At 40.1% G+C, this 20,885-nt stretch overlaps 1 protein-coding gene across 1 annotated transcript in view; it reads right to left on the reverse strand.

The window, feature by feature from the left end:
- ar (androgen receptor) overlaps nucleotides 1–20,885 on the reverse strand; it is a 246,996-nt gene that overhangs the window by 43,128 nt on the left and 182,983 nt on the right. The window contains 1 exon segment of the mRNA XM_033030096.1: nucleotides 4,619–4,763. Coding sequence (XP_032885987.1) covers nucleotides 4,619–4,763 — 145 coding nt within the window.

Raw genomic sequence — 20,885 nt, forward strand, 5'->3', positions numbered from 1 at the left:
GGGGGTGGGGGAAACGTGTTTTAGTTTCTTCCTTCGGAAGATGCGACCTTTTCTTTATCGTATCCCCGTCTCTGTCTCCGTCTGCGGTGAGGCCTAATCGCGGAGCTGGTGGCCTCCAACTGGGACCGATCTCGAGGCTCGGCAGAGCCAGGACTTACCATCACGAAGCTGGCCGACTACAGGGCTGTGGTGGCGCTGTGGCGGCCCGACTTCGGAGCCTCAGAGGCTTCGGCCGCGGGTCCAGTGGACAACAACATAGGGAGCTCGCAGGTCCCTGGTTGGTGACCGAGTCTCCGGAGCTCCCGCAACAACAGCTTCGTCCACTGGACTGGAGGATGGCAGCTTCGACCGCCCCTGGTCGCGGAGTTTGAACCGGCCCGTTCGCGGTGCTCGGATTTGGCCGCGGGACTTACCATCACCCGGCGGGGGGCCTAACATCGAAAACCTGGATCGCCTCAACGCAGAGGGAGAACAAGGAAGGAAGAGACAAGGACTTTAAGACTTTTGCCTTCCATCGCAGTCAGGAGGTGCCTGGTGGATGTTAAACTGTGTTAATTGTGTGTTCTGTTATGTTATTTTATTTTCTGTCATGACTGCAAGGTGTGCATTTCGTTCAAACTATGTTTGAATGACAATAAAGGAAACTTTATAACTTTATACTAGACCAAGTGCAGACCCGTTGGGTCTGTTCCCCCAATGTGCGGTTGTGGGAGGGGAGGTGGCATGCAGCGTCACACACACTAACTATCCCCCCGCACTCAGGCTAATTAACCCCCTTGATATTATATTAATATTATGAATTCGCTCCTTTTACCCCATAACCACCCTATCTACTGACGCATAGCCCCCAACTTGCAGTCACATCTAGAGAGGGGGGGGGGGGGGGGCGGGGGTAGAGAGTTAAGGCAGAGAGAGAAGGCCAAGAGGGAGAGGGGGGTGGAGAGGAGGAGAAGAGGAAGGGTGGGTGAGGGGGGAAAGGTGGGGGAGGAGAGAGAGAGGGTGAAAGTGAGGGGGAGAGGGTGGGGAGCAGGGAGGGGGAGGGAGGAGGGAAGGGGGTGTGGAGGGGAGGGGGTTTAGGGTGGGGGAGGGGATGGTGGGGAGAGAGAGACAGGGGGAGAGAGAGAGGGGGAGGAGAGGGGGGAGAGAGGGGAGGGGGTGGAGGGAAGAGGGTAGGGGGTGTGGAGGGGAGGGGATTTAGGGGATGGAGGGGAGAGAGTGAGAGGGGGAGGAGAGAGGGAGAGAGGGTGTGCTGAGAGGGGGGTGAGGTGAGGGGGAGAGGTGAGGAACGGTGGGGGAGGGGATGGAGGGGAGAAAAAGAGGGGAGAGAGAGGGGGGAGGACAGGAGAGGGGGGAGAGGAGAGGAAAGGGGGGGTGAAGGGGGGGGGGAGAGGGGGGAGAGGAGAGGGGGGAGAGGAGAGGGGGGGGGGAGAGGGGAGGGGGGGGGAGAGGGGATGGGGAGAGAGGAGGGGAGAGAGAGAAAGGGAAAGAGACAGGGGGGGAGAGAGAGAGAAAGAGAGAGGGATAGGGAGAGAGAGAGAGGTGGGGAGAGAGAGGAACCCAAACCGCCCAAACAACCATTTGCAGGCAGTGCTTTTTTATTTCAAACTAACCATATTTTATTTTCAAACCACATTAAGGGTACTTACTCGCAGGTGTGAAGAAATTTGTTCAGTGTCATTCAGAGCTCAGAGTGCCCTCCATGTTGCAGAGTGATTGAGGCACACCACTTGCAGAGACTGATTGAGGCACACCACTTCCTGGTTTTATATTCCCTCAATCTCCCTCCAGAAAGTACAGCAGAGAGAATGGGGAATTGTGTAAAAACATTAATATCTCTGTCATTTTTCATTGACGGGAAAAATACTCGGCACACATGCGGTGGAGGGGGGCTCTGAGCGAGGTGGCCAAAAATGACGGCCGTAAGTGGCGGCGTTCTCTCGGAAATCGCAGCACAGAATGCCAAAAGTGGTCAAGAACAGAGATTTAGTAATATAGATAGATAAGAAATCACCTAACTGGTGGTGATAGTGCACTTGCATCTGGGCTTTGTCTGTGTCATGGTTCACCTTAAAGAAACCTTTGCCAAAAGAAACCTTTACCAAACCCAAGTACTAAATTGAAATCCTAAAGATACACATAAGCACTTAATAATTTTCATTGTATCACATTTAAAAATGAGGTGGACTATTTATTTTTATGTAAAATGTATGGCAAGGCTTAATATTTCATTTTGATGATCTGGAAAGTTCAATAATCAAAGGGCAAAATACCATTTCTCATCAGGTATTTGTACTTGTTCACACGTAATGCAACTGCAGGTTGTGGCAAGTGTTCCTTTTTATGTATTTTTTAATAAAGGAAAGGAATGATTTTATAAAATATCCTTGCTGATGTCAATTGGGCCTCACAGAACAAAAATCTAAAAAGGAAGCTTGAGAGATAAATAATTCTGATAACAATTAATTTTCACCATGTAGTAACTACAGAGAACTGTTGAGCCAAAGTTTTAAGTTCTGATTATGACTGTAAGAAAAAATAGTATTTTGGCCAGGAAAAACAAACTGATCATTTGTGCATATGCTTGAAAATAGAAATCAGATATAACATCACCAATCTCTAGCAACACAATGGCATTTTATGTGGCTGTTGAACACTGAATACTTACAAAATACATTTTATCATGTATAATGTTTTTTTCCAAGAGGTCAAGAAGCTATTAAGAAGCTTTTAAATTGCAGCCTCTGTTCTTTACAATGAAATGGGATCTAGCAGATGCCATAATTTGTATAATTCTAGTGGCCGAGTAGGATGCAGACCTAATTTTAACAAAGTGCTAATCAAAAATGTACAACAATTCTAAGATGGGCAATTTATTACTTTAGGTTAATGAATAGCGCAGTCACGGTGGCACAGCGGTAGAGTTGCTGCCTTACAGCGAATGCAGCGCCGGAGACCCGGGTTCGATCCTGACTACGGGTGCTGTCTGTACGGAGTTTGTACGTTCTCCCCGTGACCTGCGTGGGTTTTCGCCGAGATCTTCGATTTCCTCCCACACTCCAAAGACGTACAGGTTTGTAGGTAAATTGGCGTGGTAAATGTAAAAGTTGTCCCTAGTGTTTGTAGGATAGTGTTAATGTGCAGGGATCGCTGATTGGCGCCGACCTGGTGGACTGGAACTAAACTATCTCTAAACTAAACTAAAACTAAATAGCATGCCATACACAATGTACTTGCAATTTTTCAGTCTTTCATACAAACTTGCTCCAAATATTAACAATTGCACATAGGCCACTGCTATAAACTGGTTACTAGATATTTTCATCATAATTCAGTCATAAAAAGGACATATTCTCAAATAAACGGGTACAATACCAAGAGAAGCTAACAGGTTCATGTTAAATCATAAGGTAAATATGTCAATTTTGGAGCATAATTATACCAACTTGGTTTCAGCAAAAATGCGAGGCATTTGCGCAGTGAACTTTTAGTATATTGCACATTTTCATGATTAAAAATTATATATTAGCTTTCACTTGTGCAGCTGCTTTTTTTGTGTAAGTTTACAAATTGTCTTCTTTTTATTTTCTCAAAAGCTTTTGTGGTTCCTGTTTCTTTGCTGGAGATTTTCAATACCCTGTCAAAGTGAAACTGTTAGACATAATAAAAAACGATATATATGCATGATGGATCCACGTCTCAGCTAAAAAGGAACTGCAGATTACAACCAAGCCAAAAAGGCACACCACATATAATTTTTCATAGCCTGAAGATGCTTATGAAATGCTGGGCATCAAAGCAGAGGAAAAATAGCTGCCGCGTTTAATAGGCTTATTGCAAAATGCACAGCTTAAGAAAATGCAAAAGAAAAGCCACCCTGTAATTGGCGCATGTTAAACAACAAATAATTCATTTTATGCAGTTTAACATTTTAATGGCGAAATTATCAAGAACAAAATAGAACACCAGTGAATCCAGACAGAATTTCCCAGAACAGCAATTAAATCAAGGCATATCACAACATTTTAAGACATTAAGACAGCTCTGTTTTAAAACACAACTAGTTAATATTCCAATCAACAGTATCCAAAGATATTTGTAGATGAATTAGCTTTTGTTGTCTTCCCCTCAAACTGTATGAAGAACTCATGAAAGTTAGTAGAATAATGCAATTATGCTCCACTATCCAAAGTGGATAACTAGCAAGATTATTAATTTTCTTATTGTTGTAAGAAACCAATTAATTTAACATAATGAAACAAAAATATAGACTGGGTGCTGTCATAAGCTTAATCAATCAAGCCCATGATTTATTACTTGTTTTAACTTGTCTAATTGGAATTGATACACACAAGAAATAGGCAGTTCCCTGAAGTCATGAACAGGAAATAAGGTTCGAGCACCACTGGAAGTTGCGACAAACTTGAAATTCAAATCTCATTAATAATAAGTTTGCAGAAAGGCATCTGTGAATCATGTTTCTTATTCAGAGAGAGGAAGACTTCTACCACCAATAAGTAATTTTTAGGATTTATTGATTGAAAAAATTCACATGAATTGCTTATAAATTATATAATTTTAACCTGAGTTGGGGACCCCTACCAGAAATATGTTCACTTACTCATTAAATACCAAGTCTGGTGCAAAGTAGAGCATTCTGGCATTCACAATTCTATAGGACCTCCATCCCATTGCGAAGACCATAACTGCCATCCACGAATACTGTATGAGACTCATTTGGTCATCCACATGTAAATTGCGAAAACCTGCAGACAAGGAGCACTTGTGCTGAAATAATGTTATCGTATGCAATGATCAGTACACAGCTTGGCAAAGAATAGACCTTCTTAGCAGATAAGCACTAAGGGCAATTTGTTTATGGCGCAAATGCATAAACGGTTACAAAGTTTTTTGCACTGAAAATGCGGTGTAATTTTAACCATCCATGCAGTTAAAGTACAGTACCAGCATTCATTCAGGTTGAACTGAATTTTTGTTCCACTTTATTGAAAGTAGGTATGTCTTAATATAACACTGCGTGAATTTGTAGGCCATTTTCTGAGGAGCTGGAACAATTATAGTAATCAAAATGGTTCATCATCAGAAGAAAAAAAAATATTTTGCATTTCTGCCAGCATATATGTTAGTGCCCAACGATTTTAGATATATGAAATATTCTCCCTTGCTGATCTTCCAGGTATTTTCCAAATTGCTGCAAGTTAAATTTATTTTGCGACTGATGAAGCATTCAATTCATGCGGCAGGGCGTTCAAGCTGAAGATTAAATACACAGTGGAATTTTTAAATTTGCAAAGATAATGCATTTCTTGCACAATGCATTTCACCTCACAAGGAATGGATGCTGCGGCAGAGTTTGGCATGAAAAGACTTGATTGAAATGCGAGTATCTGCAAAGAACGTAGCCACATACAAAATTATAGCGCACCATTGGAAACTTTATTTCATCCATCACCTGGTCTGGGTGATATCAGGTGGCATGTAAAATTTACTAGCAGCACATTGAGTCTTCTAGTTAAATAATGCTAGTAGAGTTGCACCTAATAATTGTGAGATTTAGCAGGGAAACATTAATAGAGCGGTCCCATTTCCTTGAGGAATATTTGTAGAAGACATTCAACATCTCTACAATAAATTGTCACTTATACAAAAATCAACTTTTATACATTGGACTTCTACCAAACTAACATTGGAATTGGCCATAGTTGTAGCGTCTTGTTGTCTACACAAGTATAATCAAAATCAAAGATCCATTACTCAGCAGGAACAACACTTCATCAGTGAGAGAGGAGAACCAATTCTAAAAACCTACAAGATGTCTTCAACCTCAAATGTTATTAACTGAACCATTGATAGCATTTAGATAATTTATGCACAATGCAGTTCTTATAATAAACCAATACATTTTAAATAAGCCAACCCTGCATGTGGTTTATGTCCACATGTTAATGCAGGTCTGTGGCTAAACATCAAAAAGCTTCCACAGTATCATTAATTTTAAGTGTGTATGTCATTATCACCCTTATTTTAAAATAAAAAGTGAAAAACAACAGTAACAAGAACAAGGTTAGCATATGCAGATGAAGCCGATGTCACCAATGACAATTAAAGCTGGAAACTGGGGTCTCAAAGAGGAGCTTTAATTGGTTATTTGTCATTAACAGTTTTACAATACAATGCTCCATCCCTTGCAGTTTAATGGTATAGCCAGCAAAATCCATGATATCACATGAAAAAGGAATTTTGTGTGACTATATCAGCAACTGTCATAGCCATGTTGGTATAAGAGGACAATGATGGCAAAATGAAACCATCAGCAACACGGGAATTTGGAATGCTGCTGTCGTCCAAGGAATGCTATAATTACATTTAAGCGGTAAACAATATTTGCTATCTAAAGTGTTCCAAAGCAATGCATTTCATTCTATTCAACAGTTCAAGTACTTTCTATCAATGTGGCTTTTCTGCTTAAGTGTATTAAATGATACCCAGCAGCCTGTTCAAATTATATAGTTTATTTTACCTTCCATGTTTGGTGAATGTTGCCAACATGAGCTGACATTCAGACCTATACTTAATTTAAGATGTTTAAAAACATAAGCTACTACCAGTCCTTCCAACTGATATCATGTGGATGGAGCAAGTGTATTAACAACAGTGTTGCACTGAATCAATTATAGTAATCAAAATGGTTCGGGCTGGGGTGTATTACCTAGATTCGCCTGAAATGTTCATTACTGCACAATGCGCAAGAGCCAAGTCCTGGAGTGATGACTAATCAGACTAAGTCCTTACATGTCCAACAAAGTTTTCTGAAGGGAGAGTGGCCATCAATGTCACGTTGTTTGTCTCCATTGATTGTTCATGGTAAGTTGTCTATTATCTGGCCAGTAAAATTACTCTCCTTGGTTTGTAATGCCCAATTCTACAAATGTTTTGATGAGCAGACATATATTTTTCAGTTAGGATAATAAACTTTCTAACAGATACCGTATGCAGCAAATTGAAGCATAGCCTCACAGCATCAATGACCCAGATTCAATCCTGACCTCTGCCTGTATGGAGTTTGCATATTCTTTGTGGCTGCATGGATTTCCTCTAGGTGCTCCAGTTTCCTCCCACAACCTAAACACATGCATATGGATAAGTAAACGGGCCACTGTAAATTGCCCCTTGTTGATGCATGATCGATTCTGGGAGGTGTTAATGATAATAAAATGAGATTATATAGAATTAGTGTAAATAGGCATTAGTTTTAAATCTTGGTACACATGCACCACTTAAGACTAATTATATAGGAGTTTGAGAATAACATATTACAGGATCAAACAAACATTATAAGGCTAGAATTGCCATGCCTCAACATAACCTACATAGCCATTCACACCTGAACATCTATTTCTAAGTCATTACACATCCAGCAAGTGAAACGCAGCCCGTCTCTCGCGCCTTTTTAATTGACTCCAAATTTCCATTACTGTAACTCTTGCTTGATTTCATACACTAATTTCCAATTTGGTCACAGAATGGTTACAATATTCAGCCCATCATATTGGCACGGTCTCCCAACAGTGACCTTTCAGTTCTATCCACCATTTCTTTCTTATATTCCTGCAGAGTATTCTCAACCATATATTTATTCAATTCCCTCTTGAAGGTCACAATGGAACCAACATTTTCCATATTTGCAGATTTCACTATCAGCTGCTTAAAATGGTTTCTTCTTTTTTCATTTCATTTGGTTTATTATATAATTGTGTCCTGAGAAACAGTTGAAAAACTTTGTTGTGTCTGCTATCCAGGCAAATAATACCATATTTGAGCTCAATCATATAATACGTGAGCACGACATCTAGAGCTAAATGAGAAAGGAAACAGGATGCACAATATAGTGTTACAATTATAGAAAGTGCAGGTAAAAAGTGCAAGAATGGTAAAGAAGTAGATTGAGAGATTAGGAATATATCCAGATCTTAAGATTCGGAAAACAGCAGAGAAGCAGTTCTTGAATCTAGTGGTACTTGCTTTCAAGCTCTTGTATCTTCTACCTGATGGGAAGGGGGAAATAAAGAATAGCCAGGGTGTGAATGCCCCTTGATTATATTGACTGCTTTCCCAAGGCAACTTCAATTTCTGTCGGAGTCGATGGGAGAGGGCTGGTATGTGTGATGGACTGGGCTACGTTCATAACTCTATCTGCAATTTCTTGCTGTCTTGGGCAAAGCAGTTGTTATACTAAGCTATGGTGCATCCCCACGGGATGTTTTCTATGATGTATCTGTAGAAATCGGTGAATCATTGGATATATGCCAAATTTCCTGGGTCTTCTGACGAAATAGACACTTTGGTGTGGTTTCTTGGCCACAGTATCTATGTTGTTGGATCAGCCAAATTATTGGTTATATTTATACCTACCAACTTTGAAGCTTTTGGTCTTCTCCTTTTCAGCACCATAGGGGTAGATTGGGCTGTGTACTTCACCCCGCTTCCTCACTATGTCTTTGACCAGCTCTTTTATTTGGCTGACATCGAGCAAGAGATTGTTGCCTTAACACCGTGCTATTAAGCTCTGTATTTTATTCCTGTATTCAGTTTCATCTTTGTTTAAGATCCATCCGACTATGGTGGAATCATTTGTAAACGGATTAGGGCAGAATTTGGCTGCACAATCATGATTGTAGGAAATATAATAAGGGTCTGAGAATGCAGCCTTGCAGGACACTGGTGTTGAGAAATATTGTAGAGGATGTTTTATTGCTCATCCGTATTTCCTTCGCTCCATAGATGCTGCTGCACCCGCTGAGTTTCTCCAGCTGTTTTGTGTACCTTCTGTCATTTAGGCCTCTGAATTATTAAATCACAGATCAAATAATAACGATGTTTACTATTTTGTAACTTCAATTCAATTCAATTCAACTTTAATGTCATTGCACAAATACTGAGTATGGGTACAACGAAATGCAGTTTTGAGTCAGTCCGTAGTAGTGCAATATAGAAATTTAAAAAAAAAGAGGATACAGAATAATAAAAAATACAGAATAATTAAACAATGGGGACGGAGGGACCGGAGGAATCTATCGGCGGGACTCCGAGTTCAGCAATGCGACGGTATGATTGTAGAAACTGTTCCTCATCCTACTGGTACGAGACCTGAGGCTCCTGTACCGCCTCCCTGATGGGAGGAGGGCAAACAGTCCATGGTTGGGGTGGGAGTGGTCTTTAATGATCTTCCCAGCCCGTTTCAGACACCGTTTTCGGTGGAGGGCATCCATGGCAGGGAGCGGGGCACCGATGATGTGCTGCGCGGTTTTCACCACCCGTTGTAGTGCCTTCCTGTCCGCAACAGTGCAGCTGCTGTACCATACCGTGAAGAAGTTGGTCAGGATCTGGGGGGACAGGTGGGCTTTCTCGAGTCTCCTCAGGAAGTAAAGGCGCTGCTGTGCCTTTTTGATCAGCTTGGAGGTGTTGAGGGACCAGGACAAATCCTCCGAGATGTGTACCCCGAGGAATTTGTAGCTGGAGACGCGCTCCACCTCAGTCCCGTTTATATGGATGGGGGTATGTCTGCCTCCTCTGACCTTCCTGAAGTCGACAATAATTTCCTTCGTCTTCTTGGAGTTGAGGACGAGGTTATTGTTGGCACACTAGGTTGTCAGGTGCTGGACCTCCTCTCTGTAGGCTGACTCATCGTTGTCACTGATCAGTCCTACCACCGTGGCGTCGTCAGCAAGCTTAATGATGGCGTTGGATCCGTACTTAGGGATGCAGTCGTGGGTGAAGAGGGAGTAGAGGAGAGGGCTGAGCACACAGCCCTGTGGCACGCCGGTGTTCAGTGTTATAGTGGTGGAGGTGAGGATGTTGACCCTAACAGACTGTGGTCTGTTGGTGAGGAAATCCAGTGTCCAGTTGCAGAGGGAGGTGGAGATGCCAAGCCCGCTGAGTTTGGTGATCAAGCTGGCGGGGATGACAGTGTTAAAAGCGGAGCTGAAATCAATGAACAGCAACCTGATGTAGGAGTTGTTGTTGTCCAGGTGGGTCAGGGCAGAGTGTAGGGCCTGACCCACTCAAGCATCTGCCTGAAGCGCTGTCAAAACGCAGTAACTTTTGCAATGGTCAAGAGAATGTGTTGGTAAGCAAAGGAAAGAAAGATATTGCTGAAAGGGGTGGGGTGGTTGGAATGTATTATAAAGTCTTCTTTACAAATAGCCTGGCCAGAAAAAGATTGACAATATTGTTCTTCCTGCTCCATAATTAATTTACAGCTTGATAAGAGTTAAAGCCTCAAAATATCAAGGGTACAGTATGTACTATGTAGCAGAGCATAACAATTCAAGGCCTGCTATGTTTAATATTATAGAATTCTTCCAGCGCAATCTAGGCACAGTATAATTGCATGACTATGCGACAAGTGTTCTATAAGTTGCAGGTGGCAGCATGGCGTTCAGTTTAAGCATGTCAATATTGTGCAGATTGCGCATTGGAGCTAAGAACTACACGAGTTTACACTTAACAAAAAACAGAAAATGCTGAACAGATTCAACAGATCAGGTAACATTTATAGAAAGTTGACGTTTTAGGTCAAAGGACCATCATCGGAACCAAGTCGAGTCTTGGCAGGTGGAGATGAACAGCTTGACTTAGAGTGATGAAGGTACTTCCACAGTGCCGTGGAGAATCCCATATTTTTAACAGTGGCAATAAAAGAAAGATCTTATCCAGTCAACATGGTGCAAGATTTGGAACAGCATTTGCAAATAGTGGTGCTCTCATATGCAAGTTGATCCTGCTCTTCTGGGCAGCAAAGGTTGGAGGTTTGAGAAATGCTCTTGGAGTAGCCTAGATGATTTACTGCAGTGCATAATGCAGATAGCAATGATAGAGCGTGAATGTTTTAGGTGATGGATAGGGTGCCAATCAGGACATAGTGATGAAAATCCTGGCATTGCTCAACTGCTGGAGTTGGTGATTGCCTGGCACGAGTGTTAATTGTCAATCTGCCCATGCCAAAATACTATCTGGGTCTAACTGCATGCGGGAATGACTTTTCATTCTGAGCTGTCACAAACAGTATCAACATTGGCAATCGATGACAGTTAATGATGGAATATTGATTACCGAACAGCAGCTGAAGATGGCTGCACTGCAAGCACTGTCCTAAGCAATTCTGTAGTGATATCCTAGAGTTGAAGAGACTGACCAATACCACAATTATTTTCCTTTGTAGTTTGTGTAAAGCCCTTGTCACATGCATAAGCAAACATTAGTCTGCTTCAGTACAAGCTTGCAGTCTACCTTGCACTATTTGGGAATATTTCATTGTCTTTAAATCACAAATGCATCTCCTGAAGTCACTGAGTAAAAGCAAATATTTCACTCTGCTACATACTATAAGTACTACTTCCCAAAAACTGTGCCTGGGTAGCAGCAGTGTTGCAGAAAAATGCTGCGTTGATTTTGTTCGTAAACACTTGCATGATACCAAAATTATAGTTGGCCCATTAGTTAAGCTTAAGCAACCGGCCTGGTTGCATTGCATCACAATACCTTCAATAATAACAGAATATTACTTGGTACCTACATTTATTTGACAATATCTAGTTGTTTTCATCAATAATAACATTTAATGTCTGTGCAAGATGGAAACTGTGTCTGTGTCTCTTGGAAACACTGAACAAAGGAATGAAAAATCGATGAAAAAGCCATTTTTTAGAACAAAGTTTGCCTCCAGCAGAATGAAATCTCCAAAACATCTAATACAAAAATAGATCTCAGTGAAGTCCCCCAGCAAACATTTATTGAAGATTTCTACAAGGATTCTGTTTAAAAAATGTTAGGGGCTTAATATAATTTTATAACGATCCATGGGACAATATTCAGCAGACCAATGAAATACCCGTTCTTGTTTTCAAAAATATTGTTGTTTTAAAAGTGTGTTTTCCTTTGTTTTGCTGCTAGTCAAAACAAATAATACAATGAGGCCACAACAGAACATCCTTTATAGAAGTCAGTAACTCTAAACTGCCATGATTTTGCTTAACCCAATGAATATTACCTCCCCAAATGAGGTTGTACTGGGGCTTTTGCTTCTCATCTTGTCAGTGGATTATTGCGGTGACACAGCTTTTCTTCCAAAGCTTCTGTGAACTAGTTATTTGACATTTCCCAAATGGATTACAGAATCTTCCTATGACCCCCCCATTAATCAGGTTCATGAATTTTTTAATTATTATGTTGTTGTCTAAATGATACCTTTGTTGCAGGCTACTTATATTATCCTTTCTGCTGAGATACCTCATCCTGGTCTAATTTTCTGACTAGCAAGTTATTTTGCTGACTGGGCCTTTTCTTTCCAATCTTATGTTTCTCTCTGCAGAAACTTTGCAAATGAAATCTTCTGTTCTAATATTTCATTGCCATAATGATTCAATACCCACTTCTTTCTTTTGTTAGCCCATATTGAACCAGATTATATATTCAGCTTTTATTATCTATCATCCAACATGTCAATCATTCAAATCCATGACTCTCAAAGAATGCCCATTGTGTACTCTTTAAGCCCCCAAAGTTATATCCTCTGTTAACATTATCCATTCGTTTCAAATCCATAACTGCAGACACCAAGTTCCCATTCGCTACTATGTTGCTTAATTCTGGCCCTTCCCTCTACATCACTTAACTTGCCTTCATTTTTCTGAGTATGTAACACACACTTGCTGTAACCAAATTTCTAACCTAACCTTCTAAAAAGTCTCACATTTATCTCTTCTTTTAACCCATGCTTCAAATTTCTTATTGAATGGACTGCTATCAAATTCCATCTGCAATTTTGTTGGCACATCACTATCTACACCTAAATCATAGTACCTACCCACAAGGGGAAAGCTGGCTATATTTGACACATTCTCATTCCAGGTTATACTGTATCTCACCATTTAAGAAAGTCCACAATAGCCACTGAATTATCATTTTTTATAGGCATCGCATTTGAACTGCAGTCTACAATCTGGGTCTGCCAGCTGATGACTCTTTAGTGCTTCGAAAATTCATCGGATCTCTGAGGGTGAGGCTATGCATCCTGAAATATAAATTGACTTACTTGTCACCACTCACAACAACAGTGCCTTAATCTGAGTAACTCCGTCCAGCCTGTTCCCATGATCTCCAATATAATAATTATTATAATTGACCACTGCTTCTCCCAATCGCCCAACAGATTACCTACTTCCCCCCATAATTATGTTGGTGATCCCTCCTGCATATGTACTTAACATTTTTTGCTCCACCTTGACAGAGAGCATTTACAGTATTTCTGATGCATATCCTGACCTACAAGTTTCACAATATCAAGATGCATAATTATAGCTTCAAAATGTGCCCATTGCTTTCCTCATATATCCTTGTAGTTTCCACATGATGTTATAGCAGAACTTGCACATTGCAATAGCATCTTCATCAAAACCATCTCACATTTATGAGTGGCATCTCCATGCTAATGGCTATTCTACATATATCATTGCTAATTCTGCAATATTAAATTGTTTTGTCTGAATTCTATCATCAGCCAGTCGACACAAAAAGTCACCTGTAGCACTCAATCTAACACTGCAAATTATATTCATTTGTCAATGTATTTAATTTGGACATAAAAAACGTATTTAACTCCAATAAAAGATGGCACAGTGGCATATTCTAGTCCTCTCAAAATGAATGTTCACATTGCATTTGCCTTCCCTACCACCAACTCAATCTGCAACTTTTGGGAATCCTGCACCAGCACTCCCAAGTCCATTTGCACCTCAGATTTCTGAAAGCTCTCCCCATTTAGAAAATTATCTTTGCCTTTATTTCTTCTAACAAAGTGCATGCCATACATTTAGCTCTGCTATATTCCCTTTGTCACTTCTTTGCCCACTTTCCCAACATATAACCATATAACAATTACAGCATGGAAACAGGCCATCTCGGCCCTACAAGTCCGTGCCGAACAATTATTAAGGACATGTCCAAGTCCTTCTAAAGACTCCCTGCTTTCTCAACACTACTTGCCCCTCCACCCATCTTGATATCATCCTCAAACTTGGCCACACAGCCATCAAAAGCAAAAATTCTATGAATTGAATCATTAGTCAAAATAACAAATGCACCCAGACCAGGTGAGAAATGTTTTAAATTACAGATGGAATGGAGAGGGACTGTTTTCATTTATTCTTTTATTTTTGGTACTTTAAGGCTGCACGTAAGTCTATTATTTAAAGCCTTGCCCAAGATGTTTTGGAGAAGGTGATGAACAGCAATGATTTATAACTTTTGTGGATCTTCTGATGAAGGCACTCAACACAATGCTTTTGAGAGAGTTTCAGGATTTAGCTAAACAACAAAATAAATAATAATACATTTCCAATTGAGGATGCGGTTGTGCCATTGACCAAATGGAAAGATTCCTGCCAAACTCACACTGAGACCTGCCTTCTATGTTGCTGTTATATCATCATCTTGAAAATAAAATAAAGATTGATTTACTATAAAATAACAATCCAGAAAGTAAATACTGAATAATTACTCAAAGCTGAAAAAGGACTTCTAATGAAAAATTCCTATTTAATACTTTCACATTACAAATAGTAAATTGCAAAAACTGAGAACTGCTATTGGGCTCCCAGATTAAAAATCCAAACTTGAATGAGAAGCAAAAGTGGGCTGCCCTTTTAGATATTTAAACAGACTTCCGGAAACATTCAAACAAATCTTGGAAACGTCTCTGAATGCAAGCTGAAAGGTGTCAAAAATTTCCAGGAGAGGTAACAATTTCTTGAAGTAAGTAGTACCAAAAATTAATGTGCTTTCAAGAGAATTTCACAATGTGATTTTATAAATGCTGTTCCATCAGAAATACACCCAGACATGAGTGTCTGAATGCTTATAATGCATGACCATTCAGCAATGGAACACAAGAACAAACTGTAATTGAATAAAATCTTTCAGGCTTCGCTCAGCAAATCTTTTGAACATAATCTAGCTACACAATGCACATGTCATTCACCATCATGTATGGACCAAAAATGCCAAATTCACGACTGGCATCTTTCCACATTTCATGAGTCTATTGATGGAGCAAAATGAAATGAAAATTGTTCCTACAAGCTTGGTACCATCTTTTTTGTTATAACTTCTCACAGAATCACGCTCAGTAAAGAAAATAAGCAATTAATGCTTCTTTACAACATCATTGTCTAAATGAATCTTCTCTAGGCAGCGATACAATCTGTTCTCTTGCCAGCAAGAACAATCAGTTGACCTTGTGGAAGCCAGTACATTAAAATAATCTCCTTGCACTTGAAAGTATTCCTATTAACATCAAATTGAACTGTATTAGGATTAAAAATAATTTTGCACATTTCCTGCTACAGAGTGCAGCCGAGACACAAGTGGGTGGACAGAGGTCGAGAGATCGAGTACCAGACTTCATGATTTTCTAGTTCTTTTGCACTGTGCAATAATGACATTTAAAGTGAAAGTCAAATACTAAAGGTCTGAACTACACTGAATACAGCCTGACACCTTGGCATGTTGCCCCTTGTTCTGGCCCACCCACATTTATCGCGCCTGGATACAGTCTGAACAAGTTGGTATTCCAGCCCCTGCGAACTTCTGAGAAATTGCAATGTAGCCTCAGAGCTGAATAGGCCACAGATTGAATTCCCCTGAAGCTGCACCTCTGGCATACTATGGTCTTTAATAGGCAAGGGAGACAAGAGTCTCTTCGTGAATCTGGGAGGCTATATTTGTTAAAAATCAGATATTTTAAATATATAAAACTTGTTTTAAGAAAATAAACGCAATAAAACAATTTTTAAATATATGAGAATATTAACAATGAAAAAATTAAAATTACGTAAATAAAACAAATAATTATCCAAACGTTTATCGTTTACAACTAATCTACATGGTCAATGCACTTTTCTACTAGATCCAGCTGCAATAGGACCGGAGGAGCTAATTTTTCCGTGCAATGAGGGATATTTCTACAATGATTCGTCACAACTACGGACTCCATGTGGAGTGGAGAGCAGTAGGGTTGAATCTTTCTTACCTGGACCTAGCAAAACCCCAGAAGCACCCTTTGAAAACATTAATCATAGACAGTTCAAATCAGTCTTATTGCTTATTAAATAAATACCGGATTGAATTTCTACAAGAGAGCTCGGATCTCCTGATAGTGCATAGAAATATATTAAAAAATAATTTTGCTTATTTTAGCAAAGAAATGCAGATGCTGGAAATCCAAAACCAAAAAAGAAAAATGTAGGCAGCACTCAGCAGATAAAATAGCATCAGCATGGTGAAAAAAGAGTGAATGTTTCAGGTTAAGATTCTTCATTAGAATTGGAAAAATGAAAAACAGTATTTAGATTTGCAGGACAATTAATTTAGTCTAAAGTTTTTTGCTTTCACCTGAATACGGCCTTCAAAGAACAGATGTGGTGGCAATGCCGAAAAAGGAACTTTGTGTTTTCTTATAGATTGTCTGGATTTTTTGTTACTATTATGATTAATCTTGAGATCCCCAAAATAAATCCACCCGATTGAATTCATGCCTATCTATTTCACCAGTCTTGATATGTTTGCCTCTATTGTTTTGTCTCAAAATCAATATACATGCACAGCACAGCTAGTCAGCCAAATGCTGTGATACAAGCTTTTAAGCTTATTTTTGGCAAGGCGATCAATTGACCAAACCGATTGTTCTGCTCCATCCTGACCCTGGACTGAAAATTCCAATGCAAAAATCAATCCTACTGAAATGCATCTCATCATATAAGCAAAAAAAATGCTCATGACTGATTATTCACAATTAGTTTAGGTGTTGCACAACAACACCTACATGTAACTCCATAGTATGCAGCTATTATTATAGAGGACATATACAATGCCCTCCATAATGTTTGGGACAAAGACCCATCATTTATTTATTTGCCTCTTTACTCCACAATTTGATATTTGTAATAGAAAGAATCACATATGGTTAAAGTGCACATTGTCAGATTTTATTAAAGGCCATTTTTATTCATTTTGGTTTCACCATGTAGAAATTACAGCTGTGTTTATACATAGTCCCCCCATTTCAGAGCACCATAATGTTTGGGACACAGCAATGTCATGTAAATGAAAGTAGTCATGTTTAGTATTTTGTTGCATATCCTTTGCATGCAATGACTGCTTGAAGTCCGTGATTCATGGACATCATCAGTTGCTGGGTGTCTTCTCTGGTGATGCTCTGCCAGGCCTGTATTGCAGCCATCTTTAGCTTATGCTTGTTTTGGGGGCTAGTCCCCTTCAGTTTTCTCTTCAGCATATAAAAGCCATGCTCAATTGGGTTCAGATTGACTTGATAATGCAAGAATTTACAATTTTTTTGAAAAACTCCTATGTTGCTTTAGCAGTATGTTTGGGATCATTGTCTTTCTCTAGAATCACCCACCGGCCAATGAGTTTTGAAGCATTTATTCTTCAGAATTCATTATGCTACTACTACCAGCAGTTGTATCATCAATGACGATAAGTGAGCCAGTTTCTTCAGCAGCCATACATGCCCAGGCCATAACACCTCCACCCACCGTGTTTCACAGATGAGGTGGTATGCTTTCGATCTTGGGCAGTTCCTTCTCTCCTCCAATCTTTGCTCTTGTCATCACTCTGATATGTTAATCTTCGTCTCATCTGTCCACAAGACCTTTTTCCTCAACTGTGGTTGCTCTTTTACGTACTTCTTGGCAAACTTGGCCATCCTATTTTTGCGGCTAACCAGTGGTTTGCATCTTGCAGTGTAGCCTCTGTATTTCTGTTCATGAAGTCTTCTGCAGACAGTGGTCATTGACAAATCCACACCTGATTCCTGAAGCGTGTTTCTGATCTGTCGGACATGTGTTTGGGGATTTTTCTTTATTATAGAGAGAATTCTTTTGCCATCAGCTGTGGAGGTCTTCCTTGGCCTGCCAGTCCCTTTGCAATCAGTAAGCTCACCAGTGCTCTCTTTCTTCTTAATGATGTTCCAAACAGTTGATTTTCATAAGCCTACGGTTTGGCTGATGTCTCTAACAGTTTTATTCTTGTTTCTCAGTCTGATAATGGCTTCTTTGACGTTCATTGGCACAAATTTGGTCCTCATGTTGATAAACAACAATAAAAGTTTCCAAAGGTGATGGACTGGAGGAAAAGCTAGGTCTGATCAGTCTGAAGAAGGGTTTCGGCCCGAAACGTTACCTATTTCCTTTGCTCCATAGATGCTGCCGCACCCGCTGAGTTTCTCCAGCAATTTTGTCTACCTTCGATTCTCCAGCATCTGCAGTTCCTTCTTGAACAGTAAAGACTAGGTGCTAAGAGCTCTCTTATACCTGGATTAAGGAGGAAATTAAACACACCTGAGCAAACATTACGGTGCCTTGAAATGGGGAGGACTATGTATAAACACTGCTGTACATGGTGAAACCAAAATATATAAAAATGGCCCTTATTAAAATCTAACAATTTGCACTTTAACCACATGTGATTTTTCTCTATTACAAATCTCAAATTGTGGAGTACAGAGGTAAATAAATAAATGAAGGGTCTTTGTCTGAAACATTATGGATGGCACTGTATGTACCTTCTATTTTGCTGTAAGTTTTAAATGTTTGCTTCCTCCACAAGTTAACATTTCAAGCACAGAACCTTTATGTTCATAATTTTTTCCACTAAGTATGTGGCATACTTTTCTTACATGTTGCTGAAATCTAATAAGGAGCCAAACAATTGCTTTTGCTGAGATCCGAGGCTGAATAGTTAGAGGAAATGTTATAGATGCAAACACTATCTTCCCTTTCCCAGGTTCTACCATGCGCAAGTACTCCCCTAACCTCTACACTTTTATCTATCATCAGTATCCTTCTCAGCTATTAGTGCTCTCCAGCCTCAAATTTAAGATCACTCTACTGCTATTAATTTTCAAAAGTTTTTTTTATTAAGTGAGGCTGATTCAACAATAGTAAGATTAAACGAGAACTTACCAGTTTGAAGTTTGATCGTTATTTTATGAGGAGTAACGTTGAGGGATTACGTGAAGAACCCCGCCAGGACGCATGCGTGTCATTCTTCAAAGCAGCGGTGTGAAATCACAGATAACTGTAATGACTAAACATAGTAAGATTAGATAAGAGATACCAGTTGAGTATATGATCAAGGGTGGGAGCGGAGGGCATGTAATCCCTCAACGTTACTCCTCATAAAATAACGATCAAACTTCAAACTGGTAAGTTCTCGTTTAATCTTACTATTTTACTTCGGAGTCACGTGAGTGACTACGTGAAGATTTTAAAGCTCTGTGATTTCATGCCGTGGAAACGAGTCCATGCATCACGTCTGCCTTGATTATGGGGAGAATAGTGTTAACATCATTAGACATCAATACGATATTGAAAAACCCAACGATAAATATATTAACACCAAATTATAGCCCCTATTTATGGGGTAAATTATATTACAGAACTTAAAATTGTTTCTGCAAATGTTCCAGGTTCAATGACTGGTTTGTTATAAAATCGTTGGAAAGTTTCCTCCGTTGACCATCCTGCTGTCTTGAGGATTTGGTCCATAGGAACATCCAACTTCATAGCTGCCGATGTATCTGCAGCCCTGGTGGAGTGAGATTTAAAAATGCTAGTGTCTACTCCAGCCTTTAGTAGGACCTGTTTTAGCCATCTAGAGATGGTCTGGACTGTCACTGTTTTGAGTGGCTGTTTGTAGCTGATTAAAAGTGACAATTCTTTCCCTCTGATGATCTTAGTATACTCCATATATAATAGTAAGTGTGTTATAATACAGAGACGACCATCTGTCGGGTAGGCCCTGAATTCTGTTTTTAGGCCTGCTGACCCCTGTCTGTTTTGTTTGACTAATTCATTGATGTGAAAAGTTAAATTTCCAGATGAAATAGTCATATTGTCCAGCCTTAGTTTCTGTAGTGACTGGACCCTATGTGCCGTGACCAAGGCCATCAGCATGACTGTTTTCATGGTCAGTTTCTGTAGGGACAGAGCTGTAGCTGGAGACCAGTTTCTTAACATGGTCAGTACAATGCTCACATCCCATATTTGTGAGTACCTGGTTCTTGGGGGATTAACATAAAAAATGCCCCTCATGAGTTTGGTTACCATGGGTGTGTCCCAACAGAATGCCGCTCTGTTCCTTGCCACAGGTATGTTGACAGAGCACTTCTGGGGCAGTTGATGGCACTATGACTGAGCCTCTCATCGTAATGGAGGCTTGCCAGGAATTCCAGAACAGACGGGATGTTCATAGATCTGTGGGTGATGTTTATTGTTGTGACAGTACTTCCCATTTCTTGATGACACCAAGTACTGTTTTTTGGTGGACTGTCTGTGGCCCGCTGAAATAATATCCACTGTTCGGTTCGTCAGTCCCAGGTGTAGTAGAGGTGCTTTCAAACTCTACAAATTAATAGGTTTATATAATTATGACATGGGTAACTTCCCCTTGTTGCGGGATGAACCAGTAAATTAGGTCTATGATGGATGGTGATGCATGGTTCTAATACCATGTCGAGTATCACCGGGACCCATGGTTGAGTAGGCCAATTCCTATATTCCTAAATACCCGACTGATGAGGCAGAAAGGAGGGAATGCATAAATAAACAATCCCCCAATGCAGCGAAAATGCATCTGTTGCCACGGCCCCAGGTTCTGGTTCCCATGACTAATTAGATAGCTGGTGTGAGCCTGGATGCGAATAGGTCGATATCTGGTGTTCCATACCGTGCTGTAATTTCAGCAAATACATTTTTATCCAACATCCATTCAGTGTTTTCATTGAATTT

Source organism: Amblyraja radiata, chromosome 12, assembly GCF_010909765.2.
Source record: "Amblyraja radiata isolate CabotCenter1 chromosome 12, sAmbRad1.1.pri, whole genome shotgun sequence".
NCBI classification, from domain to species: Eukaryota; Metazoa; Chordata; class Chondrichthyes; order Rajiformes; family Rajidae; genus Amblyraja; species Amblyraja radiata.